Source organism: Mus pahari, chromosome 20 (genome assembly GCF_900095145.1).
Source record: "Mus pahari chromosome 20, PAHARI_EIJ_v1.1, whole genome shotgun sequence".
Lineage (NCBI taxonomy): Eukaryota > Metazoa > Chordata > Mammalia > Rodentia > Muridae > Mus > Mus pahari.
The window spans coordinates 7742184-7761233 of record NC_034609.1 but is presented as its reverse complement, the minus strand read 5'-3'; the positions used below and the strand labels follow the sequence as shown (position 1 = coordinate 7761233).

Here is a 19050-nt window from a genome sequence, read left to right as displayed (position 1 = left end):
TAAAACAGGGCAGGATGTATCTTGAATTGCTCTTGAATTTGCTAGGTAACCAAGGATGGCCCTGATCTGAGGTTTGGACCATGAGGCCCAATTCTAATGGTTGCTGTCTCTAATTGAAGAAAGATTGTTAACTCAAGCAGAGTTAAACCAAGCATTTTGGGGTGTGGGGAGAATACACGGAAGTCCTCAAGACTACCTTTTTATCTGAACTCTGCTGTCATTCTGTATCTACTGACACAGACTGGCCTGGCCATGAGACATGAGTTTGTGGAGCCACTGTGTAGTGGCTCCACAAACAATCTTCATATCCGTAACTCTTGTGAAGTCTTCTGTCTACATACAGAACGCTGTGTCTTCTATTCATGCCTCTGCTCTCAGGGGCGTGAGAAGAAGACTGGATATCTCTAGAGAGACCCAGAGTGGTGTGGGTAGGCAATGGTGGTCCCCTCGGTACCAGAGTAAAGTCGGAATAGAAGCTATCACAGCTCTCTTGACCATTCTGTTCTCTGTCCCCATTCCAGGAATAGGTATGTGTATAGATAGTATGAGGGGATACACAACACAGGCCCAGTGACACAGGACACCCATAGGCCACACCTGAGGACAGCACTGAGTCCAACTAGCTCTCTGGTGGCTGGAATTTTGGGTTACTGTTTAATGAATATTTGGGGAAACAGGCAGAATGAAAAACAGGTGACAGGGCCTACCTGCGGTTTGGTGTCACAAAATCATTCCCGGAATTTCCTTCTTGTCTCACAGGACCCCAGTGCTCACTTAGCCCTTGGACTGGCTTTTCCACTCACATCTATCTCAATGGAAGCTGCCACCAGGGAAGAAGGCAAGAAAAAGACAGTCAACAGTGTACTTACATATAATAAATTTAAAAAAAAGGGGGGGGGCTGGTGAGATGGCTCAGTGGGTAAGAGCACCCGACTGCTCTTCCAAAGGTCCAGAGTTCAAATCCCAGCAACCACATGGTGGCTCACAACCATCTGTAACAAGATCTGACTCCCTCTCCTGGAGTGTCTGAAGACAGCTACAGTGTACTTACATATAATAAATAAATAAAAAAAAAAAAAAAAAGAAAAAGAAAAAGACAGACAAGAGTCAATTAGGCCAGGGCAGGGTTTCTGTGGAAAACAGTGTTTTGCCCATCAGAGGGGTTCCCAAACTCCACACACTGATGACTTCCTGGTGCACATCCCACTTCCTTTTCTCCCAGCCATCAGGACCACAGACTCTCTTCCCACTTCTGGGTGTGTGCTTTCTTTGTAATCACGGAGGGAGGACCATAAGAACATGTGTAAGCGATATTTTCTACTGAAACCTGGCTCAGCTAACAAACACTGTGCCTTACCCCCTCAGTGCCTTGGGATGTCACCATTAAAGATGCCATTTGGGAAGCTCAGTTGCTGAAATGCTGGCTGTACAGCACAAGGACCCAGCTTCAGCCCTTAGCACCCATTTGATAAGAGGGTGTGGTGTCACCTGTGTGTGATCCCAATTCGGAGTGGCAGACACAGGTTGAATCAATCCTAGGGTCCATTTCCCGGGCAGCCTAGCCTACTCAGGGAGTGCCAAGTTGATAAAAGAATCTGTCTCAAAACTCAGGGAAAAGCACCTAAGGGTGACTGATGGCCTGCATGTGCATGTGCACACAAATGCACATACATCCATGTAAGTACACACACACACACACACACACACACACACACACACACACACACACCACACACACTGTGGAAGAGCACTGGTGTTCCAATGTTGCTGGCATTCATCTTCACTGTCCTGTTCCAAGCTCACCTTTGCTCTATTCTAGGTTGTCCCTATATGACGTCATTTGTCTGCTGGTGGTGTCACCCATGAGCTTTCGGTGGAAGGCCCACTCGACGTCCCTTCTTTGAAGATTCAGGCTGCTCTGTGTTCAGAGTCACGCTCTTGAATCATTCTATGGCTTTGTTCATTTAATTCAGATCCTTTAGGCATTTCCTTCCGTTTCATTTAGTCCGTGTGTGTGTGTGTGTGTGTGTGTGTGTGTGTGTGTGTGTGTACTTGTGCATATTTATGTATGTGCAGGTGCACAGATCTATGTGTGTACACTTGTATATGTGTGCTTGAGCGTGGAGGCCAAAGGACAACCTTGGTGTCTTTTCTCAGAAGTCATTCACCTATTTTAGCTTTTTTTAAAGACAGGGTCACTCACTGGCCAATAACTGGCTAGACTGGCTGACCGACAGGCCCTAGGGATCTGTCTGTCTCTCCCTGCTCAGCACGGGGATTAAAAGCCGTCACTCAGCTTTTTTTTTCTTTCTTTCTTTTTCTTTATCTTTTTTTTTTTTTACTTGAGATCTGGGGATGCAAACTCAGGTCCTCACACCTGCTGAGCCAGCGCTTTGCCAGCAGCGCTATCTATTAGGCTCTCCACTCGGGTTCTGAGAGGGTGGCTGCTGCCCTCCTTTGCAGAGGCAGCCGAGCGGGTCCTCAAATGCAACCCGCTCGGTGTGAGCTGCAAGTTCCTTCAAAGGGCAAAGGTTGGCTTCCTGGGTTATGCTTTTGCGCATGATTGCAGAATGCGTAGAGGAAATTTGGCCACAGCCTACCACTGTGCTTCTCAGTGAGCTGGTGGTGGTCAGGGAGGCCACCAGGGAGTTGTCTGACTGAATCCTGGCCAGCACACGGATGGGAGAGGGTTGCTGTTGGCTGAGGAGGAAGGCTGGGTGACTAATGTGGTTTATTCTGGCAGAGATGTGGCTTTGGTAGGGTCCTGGGAGGAGGGTTGGCAGCTTAGAGTCATAGCCTGAGAGGAAGCTACGCGGTAAGCAGAACTAAAAGCCTGTGGATGTATTTGATGGCAGGTAACGTGGTTGTTAGAGACATTCCTGAGCTAAAACAAAACCACGGAAGAGGCTTGTGGTGCCTATGGAGTCCTGCCTGGAGCAGGAACTGCTCAGCCTCCTCCTGGTAATATTTCCATCACTGTTCCTCAAAGCCTCCTCCTCTGCCCCAGTTGTCTGCAGCATGAAGGGGTGCAGCATTCCAGTTAATTTTGACCAGAGAAGTAAAACTTCAGCAAGGATGTATTAAATGTGGGCTTCATTAGTCCCAGGGATCTTCCTTTAACTCAATGTCACCTCTACTGGGAGAGTAGAGTGGGTGTTATGAGCTTGCGTGGGACACAGCAGGAAGGACAGAACTGGAGGCCCCTGGTTGGGTCTTCCCTGTGACAGACTCAAGAGGATGTAGTGCAGGTGACAGAGTGCTTGCCTGGCACACACATGACACACCGAGGAGGTAAAGGCAGGAATCTCGAAAGTTCAAAGTCATTCTTGGTTGCATGCTGTACAGTCAAAACGGAGTTACCTTGTGTGTGTGTGTGTGTGTGTGTGTGTGTGTGTGTGTGTGTAGAGAGAGAGAGAGGGCACTCGTTGGAGCATAAAGGTTGAATATCAAAATTGTGCAAAGCTATCAGGAAGAGGCACCATGATGAGAAGTCACTGCATTCACAACTCATGGAGATGTTTTGTTTTTTAAAGTAAAAAGCAGCAGGACTTTTCCTGTTGTACAACCTTCTGCTGCTCAACCTTCCTAATGCTGGTCTTTATGTTGTGGTGATCCTGAAACATAACATTATTTTCATTGCTACATCATAACTGTAATTTTGCCACTGTTATGAATCATAATGTAAATCTCTGTGTTTTCCCATGATCTCAGGCAACTTCTATGAGAGGGTCATTTGACTCCCAAAGGAGTCGGGACCCACAGGCTGAGAGCCACTGGTTTATGGTAATAGAGTTGGTATAGATGTTCATCAATAGGTGAATGGATAATAAAAAAAATGTGTTAGATATATACACAATGGAATTTTGTTCAGTGTAATGAAAAATGAAATTATGTAATTTGCAGTAAAGTGGATGGAACTGAAAAATATTAAATTTGTTAGCCCAAACTCAGAAACATCTCATTTGGAGCTTAGCTTCTAATTATACACATGTATATTTATGTGGCAGCAATTATGTATGGAGGCCAGAGACTAGCTAGGAACCATAACAGGGAGAGAAAAGGACTAAGAGAAGGAGGGTGAGGAGTGAGGTGTACTGGGTTAGGTTGTGAGCCATTTTAACTTATATCCCAGCCATGTGTCTCTTATTCTCGTCGTTTCTCCTGGCCATGTGCTCACGGTCCATCCCCTCTCACGTCAGCCTCCTCCTCTGGTCTCCTCTCTTCTCCCTCCTCCCGGTCCCTGCTTCCAACCCCAAGGCCAAGAACCTTTGCTCTACTGCCTGTCTTCTGCCCAGCCCAGGCTGTAGGCACATTTATTAACCAATCACGGAGAACTTGAGAGGGCAAGGTTTATACAACAAAAGCTAGTATACATGAGGACCTGTTTGTCTTGGAGCAACCAGATCTTGGATTATAGAATCTAGCATTTAAATACTACAACACACAATATAAAGATGCAAGGGGAATGCTGGGGTGGAAGCTTATAAGCTATGGGGAGGAGCAGGCAGGTAAGGAAGAGAAGGGATGGGCCAACAAGTGTTACATATGAAAATGATATAAGAAAACCTGTTACTTTATATGTTGACTAAAAATAAAATAAATCCAGCCTTTGAAGTAGACAGCTCATTGCATAAAGATATTTTCTGCACAGGCCTGGCAACATGAATATGATCCCTGAAACCCATGAGAGTTCACACCTGAAAGTTTCCTATGGTCTCCGTGGCACCTGTGCACCTACACTCAAACATACACATTATTTGTACACGCACACCAATGTATGCACCCACATACACGTACACACATAAAAAATATAGAATAAGGCAGGAAGTTTGACTTATAAATAAAGTTTGACATACAAGTGGGAGTAAAGGGGAGATTGTAAGTGTGATGGGGGTACTGTGACTGCTCGGGCCAAACAGTGGCTACAAGGCTGAGTTCAAGGTATAGCTGGCACTAGAGGAACCATGGACTCAAGGAGGACAGGAGGAGATGGCAACTGCGCTCAGTGGCCAGACGTGGGTCTCCTAGTTTCATTTCTGTTGCTTTCATAAAATATCCTGACAAAACTAACTTAGCGGGAAAGGGGTTTGTCTCAGCTTTATAGGGCAATCAAGGTTGGAAGATGACATGGCTAGTCACACGCACATTCAGGAGTAGAGAGAAATGCATGCATGCATGCTTGCTGGTCAGCTCACCTTCTCCACTCTTACATGGTCCAGAACCCAACCCAGGGAATGGTGCCACCCACAGTGGGCAGGGTCTTGTCACATTAAGATAATCAAGAGAAACCCCCCCCAGGTCAAACTGATCTAGACAGTCCCTCGCTGACACTCTCTTCCCAGGTGATTCTAGGTGGAGCCCAGGAGGTATTAAGAACGGTGCCAAATGGATAGTGACATTATTAATTAAGCTAAGAAGTAACTGGGAGAAATGTGGAAAGAAAACAATGGGGGTGCATGTGGTAAAATCCGGGCAAGGAGAGCAGATACTTGGTCTATTTTGGTATCATCACAGGTGCCAAGAGTGACTGGAACACCCAATGTCTCTGCCGCACATTGAGAAGACAGAAGTTTTAGGAGGGAGGCGTGGGCTGAGTCACACGGACGTCAGTGGACTGCAGATGGAGTCGTAAACATCACAGTGGGCTCTGGGCAGATCACATGGCACCATCACTGTAAGGCAGGTGGAGGGACACAGTCTGTAGGAGGCACGGCGGGCTCTGTGCTCACAGATAAGCATTAGGAGAACCTGGACTGCTGTGCATACAGGGTCGCTCCTTCAAGAGAAGGAACACGATACCTGTTATGTGGCCAGAAGCTGACGTGGACTTGTTTTCTAGCCTGGTGACATTTGGGCCGTGAGGTCCGATCCTCCCTGAGACCCTTGTTGTTAAGCTTGTTTTAGTCAGACTACAGGACCTAAGCTCTACGGGCCTCACAAGTGTCAATCAGTTTAACAGTTAGCTTAGTTTGTTCCTCAAGCAGATCTGTGTACGCTTGTTATGCATGTGGAACTGAATCAGTCAACACCAGAACCATTTTCACCAAAGGATGCTGTTGTTAAATATGCCTCAGAGAAACTGCTCGGAGTAAGACTTCTGAAGTTGGAACCAACACCTGATACTGAGCCATGTTGAGCCGAACTGCCTTCCCGCTTCCTGTTAAGGTCACAGAGCCCCCTGGCCATGGCTCTCTGAAATCAGCAAATCATCCAGCTGCAAACAGGGGAAGGGATCTCTGAGGTGGTTGCTCTGATACAGAGGGAAGACAGGGCCGGGGGCTCCTGCCCAGGCAGCTTCACAGGAAAACCGACTGCTGATCGCCACTCTGGAACACGATGTCGCTGGGAGGGAGAGCGCTATGATGTGCCTGAAGATAGAAATGCAGTGTCACAGCTGAGTTGTCCAATCAGGAGGTGGGGCCCTGCAGTGCCCCGCTACCCTGCTTCAGCTGGAGTCCCTTCCCCCTCCCCTCGGCTGTGCTGGTCAAGCGGGGTCAGATCTGAGATCCTTTCTTGAGGTTCAATGATCTTTACAGGCGGGAAAACGTGGGATAATGGAGCAAGGACTTTAGAGTTAAGTCAGATACTGACTCCAAATGACTCAATGTCAAGGAGCATCGCAGTGCACAGATAAGGGTCAAACAGGGACTTCTGATGTTTTGACATATATAAAAACAGGCACTTTAAACTCTTTTTTTTTTTTTTTTTAATTGTGACATGAGTGCAGGTGCTCACAGAAGTCAGAGGACTTGGGTAGCCCTTGGAGCCAGAGCTACAGGCCATTTAAACAGTTATTTTAGAAATTATAATTATTTACATCTTTCCTCCTTTCATTCCCTACCCCCTAATGCTCCCTCATTGCCTCTTATTTCATTAATTGTTGTTTTACACACACACACACGTACACACACACACATCTACATAAACAATATGCAAGTACAACTTGTTCACTCTATGTAGTTACGTATGTGTGCACGCGTGCATGCGCGCGCGCGCGTGTGTGTGTGTGTGCGTGCGTGTGTGTGCGCGCGCGCGCGTGTGTGTGTGTGTGTGTGCGCGTGCGTGTGTGTGTGTGTGTGTGTGTGTGCGCACGTGCGTGTGTTTTCAGAGTGAACCACTTGGTATTGGAGAACCGATTTGTGTACTCTGCCCTGGGGAAGACTCTTTCTCCTGCTCTCAGCATTCCTGAGGTGTCTTACAGGCCATTTCGAGCTGCCCATCATGGGTGCTGGGAACAGAATTCTGGTCCTCTGAAAGCGATGTGGACATTCTTAACTGCTGAACCATCTCCCTAGCCCCAAGCCTTTACAATTAGATAACTGGTGGTTTGAATAGGAATGGCCCCCAGGCTTTTGTGTTTGAATGATTGGCCCACAGGGAGTGGCACCATTAGGAGGTGTGTCCTCAGTAGGAGTGAGTGCGTCACTGTGGAGGCTAGCTTAGAGGTTGGAAATGCTCAAACTATGCCTAGTGCGGTACACAATTTCTCCTTGCTCCCAGAAGATTAAGAGGCAGAGCTCTCAGTTCCATCTTGAACACCATGTCTGCCTGCGTGCTGCCATGCTTTCTGCCATGGTAATAATTGGCTAAACCTCTGAAACTGTAACCCAATCCAAACTAAATGTTTGCCTTTGTAAGAGTTGCTGTGGTCATGGTATCTCTTCACGGTAATGGAAACACTAACATAAACCATCTTTTTTAATTTCAAATATTTTTGTAATGCTGCACTGTACTTTTATTTTTAAGAAATATTTCTTGGCTCTACACATTTTCTTATCTCAATATTTTCTCGTAAAATTTTACTTACTCGAAATGGTAGTCTGCTGTAGGGTCATCCCTACAAAATTGTCAAAGGAACAACATATGGGCTCAGGCAGAAACTCAAGCAGGCAGAAACTCAAGCGCAAAGACACCAAGCCATATTTGAAGTATTTTATTTGTTCACATTGATCCTAGCTGAGGTTCATAACTCCTTCATTTGACAGTTTAAAAATCACTCTGCAAACAAAATAATAATAATAAAAAATTCACATCTGGGACAGCTAAAGAAAGGACACGGTATGTAATGAACGAAGGGACTGTTGGAAAGCAACCTCAGAACAGGCAGAGGTAACGTGAACAGGAACATGAACAAGGTTGTGAGGCTGAGAGCCCCAGCGGAAGGCCTCCCAGCAACTGCAACCAACAAAAGTTAACAGCAGGAAACGGAAATAAGGATTCAAAGTGCAGGCGTGCCAGCTTTGATGTCCACACCCCTCCAGGAGCCAGAACATTCCATTCTGTTAAATAAAGTGACAGGTTCTGTTTTAAACATCTAGTTGTGTCATTCTGCAGAACACCCTTGCTGCAAACGCAACCTCTATAGCGACTTAATGGGAAGCTGGCCATATGTGGTACGTGATATAATTTCTTGACTCTACAGAAAGTATGGAAGTGGTAAAGATCATTCTTTTAATTTTATTATTATTATTATTTTGCTGTATTTTCAATGAGTAACAAGAATCTAAAAACCTCACACGAGAGGCATCAGGACTTCTAGTCCTTCAAAAACAAAAGCTGAAAAAAAAGCTGGATCCTGTGTGCTGGGACCTCTTCGCACTCACATTCGGGTTCTCAGATGAATTGCGTTTTCCCCCCCGGATAGCTAACATGAATAATCAGGGCAAGTTGTCAATGTCCACTCTGATCAAATATGCCGCTCTAGCATCATGCAAAATCATTTATATTTTCATAATTACCTGAAACCCAAATGTGTCCCCCTTGAATGGGGGACCAGTGTAGAATATGATTTTTGGATAGAGGATTTTTATGAAATATATTTCAAATCTTAAAAAATATTTTGAAGTCTCACTAAAGTACTTCGAGATTTACCCCAGCTGACAATGCCCCTTCCTTCTACAAACAGCCTTGTTCGCAACGCTCCATTTTCCTCCTAGGTCTAATGTTACCTCAGAGCATGGCGGTCTTTATTAGCAAGAACAGAGATATTTTCTTACTATGGTTACAGTAAGAGTACTAAGTTATAATACACATTTCACTGACAGTTTGGTCTTTGGGGGGAAAATCACTGAATAAAGAAGGTTCTGGTAGCCATGCCTCGTAGGCAGACCGTTAGCGCCTTACTTTGGGGGTATCTATTTCTCACCATTTTTTCATTGTATTACATTATGAAAACACTAGGCTTTTTAAGCCAGGTACTAATAAATATTTAATTTAAAAGGAAAGAGCCCTTCCCCACAACCCCAACACAGACGAACATAAAAAAACTCCTTGGCTTCCCTTCTCACATCAGCCTGACAGGGCAGAGATTTCGTAGTCACTGGCTGAGGTGAGGGGCTTGCCCATCATACGGATGTTCTTTGCACTGGTGACCCTGGCCATCATGCACACTGGCTTGTCAAAGTACTTCACGAGAGCAGGCTCTGTCAAGAGCGAGGCTAGGAACTGCTCAAAGGTGATGGCCCAGTCCCGGTCCAGGCTGCTGCTCCTGGGCAGGGTGGCTCTACCCTGACTGCTACGCACCAGGACTGTGTCCTCCCCGATGTCCTCACAGTGCAGTTTGTCCTCCTCGTGGGAGCCGGCGCTCAGCACCGAGTAGGATGACATGGAGCTGTCATCCTTGGTATCATCATCGGAGATCAACATGGAGGAGCAGGCCCCGTTGTCCCTGGGTGAGGAGTCCTCCAGTTTAATGTCCTCCATCTGCCCTCCCAGGGAGTGCTCCTCACTGTCCACTGCCAGGCTAGCTGCGAGTGGCTCTGCGGACTCCACCACATAGGACTGGCTGGACCCCTTCTTAGGGAAGAGCATGCCTGGGATGGCCTGGCCGCAGGGTGGTCCAGGAACTGCATCTTCCTTTGCGGGCTGAGTAATGAAGAACTTGCCAACCTCTCCGATCTCCAGCAGGAGGCTGGTCACCGCAGCTGTGGCATGGTAAAGCTCCTGCTCATTGGGGTCTTCACTGAACATGTTGTACATGGTCTTACAGAGCTCGATAAACTGCCCCTGGAGAACGAGTAGGGAAGGCAAGGATCTAAGAGGAGGGACTAAACAGCTATTTAAACTACGACTCTCAAAGCCCCTGGGAAATGCTCTACAAAGAAGGGATGGACCTACTGTTAAAGCATCTTTATTAGACCTCCCCCTTTGAAAATTTGAACCATCCACAAAAAGAGCAAGGATGAAATGGTAAAAACCTTCACAGACTCATCACCAAGAGTGGAGGATGACTGAGGCAGAGGCTGGGGAGGTCGCTCAGCTGGTAAAGTTGTGGAGTCTCCTGAGAAGCCATATTTTAAAGGGGGGGAAGGTGAGGGGGCATGCACTTGCTATCCCAGCATCGGAGCAGACAGACAGATGGACCCTTGGGGCTCACTGGCCAGCCAGCTTTGCCTACTTGGTGAGCTCCGGGCCAATGAGAGACTCTGTCTCAAAACACAAGGGTGGCCGGGGGTGGTGGCGCACGCCTTTAATCCCAGCACTTGGGAGGCAGAGGCAGGCGGACTTCTGAGTTCGAGGCCAGCCTGGTCTACAAAGTGAGTTCCAGGACAGCCAGAGCTATACAGAGAAACCCTGTCTTGAAAAACCAAAAAAAAAACCCAACAACAACAACAACAAAAAAAAAACACAAGGGTGGTGGTTCCTGAGGGATGGTAGCTGAGGTTGTCCTCTGGCCGCCGTACACGCACCCATATAGTTGTGCCTAGGTACATGGAAATATACTCCTCACACACTGTGGATAAGTTACATCTTGCTTAGTTTCTTCCTCTTCTTCTTCTGCCCCCATCCACTTTGGTTGTTTTGAAACAGGGTTTCACTATGTAGCCCAGGCTAGCTTCAAACTCATTATCCCCTTCTTCTGCCTCCTCAGTGCTACTGGCATGGACCATCATGCTGGGCACTGCGATCTCTCTCTCCTCTCTCTCTCTCTCTCTCTCTCTCTCTCTCTCTCTCTCTCTCTCTCTCTCTCTCTCTCTCTCTCCCTCTCTCTCAGTTATCTCGGGGCTCTCCCACCCCATGCTCCTGTGATGAGAAAGCCGCATGTTCATGAGGAAGGCAGAAAGTGAATCAGCATCAGATAATCGCAGGCAAAGGGAGGCAAAGGAGCCAGCTTATGCTCTTAAAACTGAGGCTGATCTGCGAACCCCATGGTAGTGTAGAACAGTTTCCCAGGATATAATCCTTTCTTCCAGGAGTTGGGTGGAAATACAGGAGACTCAGGATGTGAACAAACAACGTATGTTCTGGAATATTGAATCCTGCAAAGGGTCGGAGAGGCCCTGCCCTCTGCACCTACACCCATCCCCACCCCACCTTTACAGACAAAGCCTTAAACAACTGCCTGGGGCCAGGGAGGAGACTCTGACCCTCAGAGCTGTGCAGAGGGCATTCCCAGCCTGCAAGCTGTGCAGAGGGCTCCAGGGTTGCAGCTCTCAGGGCTTTTCACCCATGCTGGAGTGGGCTTTGCAGGGATGCAGCTGCTTTTGAATCAAGTAGACTCCTGGAAATCATCCCCAATAAAATGCACTGGTTTAACAAATTGGACTTTGGTGCAGTTGTTACTTTGGTCCCTTTGGTGGGTTTCCTTTCTGGGGTGAGTAGCTGTGAGTATATATCATATCTCCCCTAGGAAGTTCTCTCACACTACACATGTGGATTCAAGCTTATGTCCCATAGTAGAGGGCTCACGTGCTCAGCTAGGGTGGCTTGGTTACAGGCAAGAGAGACAACCCATTACATCCATGGCTGGGGAGTTCAGAGATCTACAGAGAGAGCTGGGGATATTTTAAAAAATCGTGCCTGTGCAGCCTGGTCTAGAGTGAGTTCAAGGCCAGCCTGGTCTACAGAGTGAGTTCCAGGACAGCCAGGGCTACACAGAGAAACCCTGTCTCGAAAAACCAAAANTCTCTCTCTCTCTCTCTCTCTCTCTCTCTCTCTCTCTCTCTCTCATCTTTTCCTCCTAGTTGAAGAACCTTAAGGAGGCATCAGACTCATCTCTCCTCACGTCTCTGAAGTTTGGAAGACTGCTCCCAAGGTTAGCTATAGTAGAGTCTCCCATGACACAACTCCTCACCTCCCCGTACAGAGCAGCACCTTAGCTGGAAACTCGCCGTTCCGTGACTATACCCACTTATATCTCTTCCCCAATATGCTTTAGCTTTTCAGGACATTTCTATTGCTGAGCGCAGTGATATAAGACAGCAGAACTTTAACTTCTGAGTATCTGAGGGTAACCCTGCCAGTTGGGATGGAGTACACGTAGTCTCAGAGCTGAGTACACTGTTCAAGTTTTCTTTTAGGAGCACATTTTCTCACAACGGAGCATAATTTTTGATGCAAAAGAAATAAATCCAAATGGGACTAGAGATATAGGTCAATTTAGAGTGCTTGCCTGGCATACGTGAAGTCCAGGGTTCGACTCACAGTACTGCATAAACTGGATATGGTGGGTACATGCCTGTGCACTTGGGAGGTGGAGGCAGGAGAATCAAAAATTCAAGGTCATCTTCAGCTAAATAGTTAGTTGGAAGCCAGCCTGGACTACATGACACCCTGTCTTTAAAAAAAAAAAAATCCAAAGGGTGACAGTGGTGCACACCTTTAATCCCAGCATTCAAGAGGCAGAGACAGGTGGATCTCTGTGAGTTCCAGGCCAGCCAGGGCTACACAGAGAAACCCTGTCTTAAAAAACAAAACACCAAAACAGATCCAGGCAGAAAATAGTTAAGTACCCCCAAGTCCTCGCTGTCTTTAGGAGATATTTTAATCTACATTTATATCTGGCTGCAAAGGACAGCCTCTTACCTGATTCAGCTTGGGCAAATCCTTGGCAGTTTTTGACTTAGACTTATTTTCTGCGGTCCAGAGTTTTAGGTAATTACGGTTTTCTTGAGAATTCGCCCTTTTCCCTAAAACCCAAAAGTCAAGAGATGAGCACTCATAGATCAAGAAACAAGACCATCAGGCTGGTAATCAGAGAAGAGGGTATCTGTACCTCTGTCCTGCTTCAGACTCACTGTGATGAAGCCGTCGTCCGCACTCTGCTTGCCTCTACTGTCCAAGCCAACGACTATCGGGGGATATTCGGAAGAAAGAGGGGTGTTAGAGAATTTAAACCATGAGCTTCGTGAAGTAGAAAATGAAGACTCTGCAGACAGGGTGGCCTGACTTGGCAAACAGAAACGTTAACACTGGCTGGAGAGCGTTATTCATGCTATGGTGCTCTTGCAGTGAGAGACCCAGAGTTTGACTCTCATGTCCTACATCAGGTGGCTGAAGACTGCCTGTCACTCCAGCTCCATTCCAGCTTCCACACTCACACACGAATCTTCACAGTGCATACATACATACATACATACATAGCCAGCATCCCATGTCAGATAATCTTTTGGTGAAAGTGCATTTCTAATCGCACATGATGTATACAAGTTATTCTTTAGAAATTTGAATTTTTAAAAAGAATTACTTATTTATTTTATGTATATGAATACACCATAGCTGCCTTCAGACACACCAGAAGACAGGCATCAGATCTCATCACGGATGGTTGTGAGCCACCATGTGGTTGCTGGGAATTGAACTCAAGACAGTCAGTGCTCTTAACCACCGAGTCATCTCTCCAGCCAGAAATTTGAATTTCATTGGGTATATTTTATCTGACAACTCCACTTCTAGGTGAAGGATGGCCCCAGATTTATTTCTCAGAGCTGGGGTTTATTGTACAATGAGGGATTAAAAGGATGATGTCATGCGGTCTTTAGAAGCTACTGGAGGTGGTGGTGCTTTCCCATAAGCCTCCATTCCTCCGTCCTGCCTGGGACCTTACAGCCTCTGGAGCATCTGCTGTGACTTGCAACAGGATCAAGACCATATCCTTTAAGGGAAACGGAAATGCTAGGAGAAGCAAGAGAACATAATTTGGCAACTCTAAAATATGATTTTTGAAGAACCCAGTTACAACTGTGTTTTCCTCTTGAAACTGGACAGGACAGGACACACAGATACCGGGAAGACAAACGGTCTCAGACTCTGATGGATTTGAAGCTGTGAATGCTTCCTGTACTTCCTCGGCTAACTCAGCCGCAAATGGATTTCCAACCCACCTTAGCAGCGTTTTAGCTAGAGGGACAGGACATCTCTTTCCTGCTTCATGAAAAAGGCAATAGGAAACAAATAGACCCCCATACTACTTGGTGTGCAGCAAACCCGGGCACTGGTTATTATGCAACCATTTAAAAACTATCCTTCTATGAATTTGTTTCCCAGGCTGCTAAAGAGATTTATTACTGTGCGTGAACTGATGGACACAGGACTCAGCATAGTGGAAGCCCTCATCTGACACTGTGTGGCCATAAGGTGGGAGTTCATCGACTTTTGCCATCTTCCATACCATGTTAGAAATTCAGATTTTGGTATCGGAGACGTCTTGGCAGAAGGACTTTGGGTACAGCTTGTTCTGGTAACACCATAACATAGGTGTGCGAGTGGCGGGGAGGTCACAGGGGGTGGGGTGCGGGTGGCCCATTGTGACAAGGAGATTTTTGGTGGGCATCAGAGGAAATGACAATCTTTTCAGAAAAAAAGTCCTAATGACATCACCTTCTCACTGCATTTTAAGGAAAACGATAATTAATGAGGCACATATATATATACACATCTAATAGAACAATAAAAATGGGAGCTGGCAAACTGGGCTCATTCCTGCTGCCAAGCCTAATGACCCGACTTCAGTCCTTGGGACCCACGTGGTAAGGAGAGAATCGACTGCAGCAAGTTCTCCTCTGACCTCCAAACATGCTCTGTGACATACATGTGCATATGCACACGTGAAAAGAAGTGTAGAGAATCCTTCCACGAGCGAGGCCCTGGATTCGGTCCCCAGAATTTTAGCAAAAACAAAACCAGAAGTTTGGCCGGGCATGGTGGCTCATGCCTTTAATCCCAGCACTCGGGAGGCAGAGGCAGGTGGATTTCTGAGTTCGAGGCCAGCCTGGTCTACAAAGTGAGTTCCAGGACAGCCTGGGCTATACAGAGAAACCCTGTCTCAAACAAACAAACAAACAAACCAACCAAAAACTAGAAGTTTGTAAGTAGCCAGATCTCAGTTTAGATGGGTGTACTGTGTGTGCGCATAATCACATACACTAATAGGAAAGTATGGAAAAGCAAAATGTCAGAATATGAATAACTGGGTATTGTATGAGCACAATTTCCCGCTTATCTTGTGTATTTTAGTCTGTATTTTGAAACACCCAGCAAAGTGATAGGGATTCTGGAAGTAGAAAAAAAACACTCTGAAGAAGCAAAGATACCCACAGTGTGGCCTGTGACCATTTCAGAAGCATTTGCATGAGAGAAGAACCCTCTCTAAACTGAGAACCTAAGAAGGCAAGGTCACTGCCTCCTGACTGTTAGGCAAACCTACTTACAGACTTCTCTGACTAACTTTGGAGTTAAGTCTCCCCAGTAAAGGCAGGCTCTACAGGAGACAAAAAACAGTCTCCTTGGGGGGTGGGAACTTCACCTACCATGTGTGCATTCTGGGGTGATGTCTTCAAAAAAGTACTGAGTCGCTTCAAAGGCAGAGTCGGGCTCATCTTGATCGCAGGATGGCTCTGTGAGAGAGGGGACACAGACACGTGAGGAGGTGTCAGCTCTGCCACACCAGGGAGGGACAGGGGAGGATGAAGATCTAAAGTCAGCAAAGTGGGATGGAGGGCCGGGAGGCCTCGGAGGCATCTGTGGGGTCAGTGGGGTCACTTTGCCCATTCTAACTCCATCTTCTTTCTACCCCCCCTCCTGCCCCCGTCCCCGTCCCCGTCCCTGCCTTTGAGTTTCCCCTCTATCGGAACAATTTCTCAAAGACTCTGAGACAGTACTTTCTGGATCAGTTATAGGACACTGCTACTCAAGCCCACATTTGCTCCCATCTGGGGGTGTGAATGATTTTCAGTATTTGATAGATCCACCCCAGCTAAGACCGGTCTTATTTAAAACTCAACTCCAAGCCTCAGCGGCATGCCTGGTTGTACCCTCCAACGTCAAAACCTCTACGCAAAGGACTGAAGGAGCCGGAGAGGCCAAGGACACCACAAGAAACCTACAGAATCAACTAACCTGGGCCCACAGAGGCTTTCAGAGACTGAACCACCAATCAGAGAACATGCATGGGACAGTCCTAGGCCTTCTGCACAGATGTGACAGCCGTGCAGCTCGATCTTCACGTGAGACCCCTAAGAGCAGGAGCAGAGGCTGCCTCTGACTCTGTCACCTGCCTTTGGATCCCTTTCCCCTAAGTGGGCTGCCTTGACTGAGCCTCAACAGAAGAAGCAGCACCTAGTCTCTTACTGCAACTTGAGATGCCAAGGTGGGTTGATCTATCCATGAGAGGAGTTGATAAACTTTTCTGAGGAGAAGGGGAGGGGAGGAATGAAGGGAGGGGAGGGGAGGAATGAAGGGAGGCGAGGTGGGAGGAGGAAAGGGGAAGCTGTGATTAAGGTGTAAACTAAATAAATACATTAATGGGAACCACCTGCTACCTATGCCACTGAAGGCTGCCCTTTCCCTTGAAGATGGCTGTCATGCTTCCCATGAGCTCAACTCGTTTCTGAGACAGGCAAATGACAGCCAAGTCAAGGGCAGCATTCAGGGACTCATGTGAAGCAGCACCTCAGGCTGGCCTTTGACAGGCAGAGAGATGCCACCCAAGGAAGCGATGTGGAGCCAGGTCTTGGTGTGTCAGTGTGCATGTGTGCCAGTCAGTATGCGTGCAGCCTCTCGTAGTCCACTTACCAGGCAAGACGTGCATTTTGTACAGGAGTTTGAGTTTCTCTGTGAGGTCCCCATGGCATGCAGCACCTAGAAATCGAGAAAGAGCCAGTGTGAAATATGTCCTGTGGGTTAGTGACGCCCATCCCACCCCCCACCCCAGGCTCAGTGAGCTCTTTTCTAGTTATCTATCTAGTCAAAGACACTGTGTGACACGAGTTCTGCCCGGGGCCTACGTTAGTTAAGACTCTCGACCCAGGAGGTTTGGCTTCAAATGCTTTGTGCTTCACAACTGTGCACCGCAGAAGGGTCCACCTCTCTCTAGCCTCAGTTTCCCCTTTGTGAGGTGATAATGACAGAAAAATCTACCAGTAATTGACACTGGGACCCCATGACACATAAAGAACTACATATTCTCACATGCAAAGATTTTAAATATATTAACTATTATATATTTATATATAACTATATATATCATAACTGAATTATTCATGGGAAAGATCCTAAGACTGGGCCTTAGCATCCTAAACAACTACAAAATGAGAACTGAACGAAGAGCACATTTAAGATTAACTCCAAATTCCTTACTTGGGAAATCCTTCCTCAATGCTTTTGAGTTCCCTGAAATATTTGTTTTAACTTGTTCTAGTCTAGTCTTCATTTTAATTTATTCTGCCTTTATAAGGTTTAATCAAAAGAGTCCTGCTACTCTCCTTAAACTCTGAGCTGCTCCTGGAATCAGAAAAATCTTCTAGAAGTATTTACTGCAGTCCCTAACTGAAGGTGAACCCGTTCAGGAAGAGGGAAGAGAGGCCTTGGAATCCCGGTGGGAAGGGACGATACGATTATCCCCATGGGTTCTTATCTATAGCCAGCATCCATGCTAACACTGAACCAATGTCTCTTGGGACTGTTGTAGAAGAAATGTCTTCTGCATGGGAAACAAAGGACAGGCTTTTGGGCTGGATCATCTCATTTACACCCTGGCTCTGACGAATGTGAACCACATGCAGCTCTCGCAGTTGGCTCTGACAGCAGGTACTTACTGCTGCCTAAGAAGTGGACTCTCGGCAAGCTGCTAAACTTCTGTTTCTCTGGATGTGTGGTGGTTTGAATATGCTTTGCTCAGTGGCAATATTAGGAGGTGTGGCCTTGTTGGAGGAAGTGTCACTGTGGGGGTGGGCAATGAGACCCTCCTCCTAACCACATGGAAGTCAGTCTTCTAGCAGCCTTCAGATGAAGATGTAGAACTCTCAGCATCTCCTGAACTGTCTGCCTGGACCCTGCCATGTTCCTGCCTTGATGATAATGGACCGAACCTCTGAACCTGCAAGCCAGCCTCAATTAAATGTTGTCCTTAGAGGAGTTGCCTTGGTCATGGTGTCTGTTCATAGTATTAAAACCCTAAGACCCTGCCTGCCATCAGTGGGCAGGCAGATAACCTGTGACCTCAAATGTTGGTGTCACCTCATAAGGCCTGCTCTGAATGTTTGACTTCCAGTATGATGGTGCCATTGGCCTTCGAGTAGGTCAGAGCAGTACTGCCATGGAATTGGAGTCCTTACTGAGGGACTCGAGGGTGGCTGCTTGCTCTTCCACCACACATCGGTACATGGAGAGAACTGTCCACCACAGAAATGGAGTGTGATGCTCTCTTGATCTTAGGCCAGTCACACTCTAGAACTACGGGAAATTCACTTCTTTTGTGTAAAAACTATTCAGACTAAAAAGCATTTTGTTAGAATAGCTAGAACAGACTGAGACCAGTGATAATTTTTCTCACTCAGTGTGACAGTTACAGCACAAACTATGCCTACGGGCTGTCAGAATTTAAACCTGATTTGTAACTTGTGCCTTAGGGCACATACATACATACAAGAAACCCGCCTCAGTGCCTGACATGCAAAACACTGTACAACCGTTAGCTGCCATCATTAGTCCGAAGGGCTGTTCACATCGTGTATGTATACTTCAAACTCCTCCATACAAGTCTACTCCAAGTGTGTGAACAAGGCTTCATATAACCACGAGGACAAACTTAACCTAAGAAGACTTTTTCCAGGTAACACACTCCCAGCTTCCTCTGACCCTGTAGACATTTTACCTACAGAGAAAGCGCTGTCTGGAGCCATCACTGACTCTATGCCCAGTCTTGCATCTTTGCCTAGATACATCACTTCGAGCATAGGATACAAGCACAGCTGGCTACTACTGATGACTGCCGCTTTAATCAGACCTAGAATCACCTAGGCACCTGTGAGGGAGTTTCTAGATTACGTTCAC

General features: G+C 46.8%; 1 protein-coding gene across 1 annotated transcript in view; it reads right to left on the bottom strand.

The window, feature by feature from the left end:
* Positions 1 to 7937: 7937 nt before the first annotated feature.
* Positions 7938 to 19050, bottom strand: part of Tbc1d9 (TBC1 domain family member 9) — a 104406-nt gene continuing 93293 nt past the window's right edge. The window contains exons 17-21 of the mRNA XM_021220208.2: positions 16792 to 16857; positions 15528 to 15614; positions 12995 to 13069; positions 12805 to 12908; positions 7938 to 10005 (exon numbers count right to left, since the gene is read on the bottom strand). Of these exons, the coding sequence (XP_021075867.1) occupies positions 9289 to 10005; positions 12805 to 12908; positions 12995 to 13069; positions 15528 to 15614; positions 16792 to 16857 (1049 nt within the window). The 3' untranslated portion in view covers positions 7938 to 9288. The remainder of the gene's footprint in view (positions 10006 to 12804; positions 12909 to 12994; positions 13070 to 15527; positions 15615 to 16791; positions 16858 to 19050) is intronic.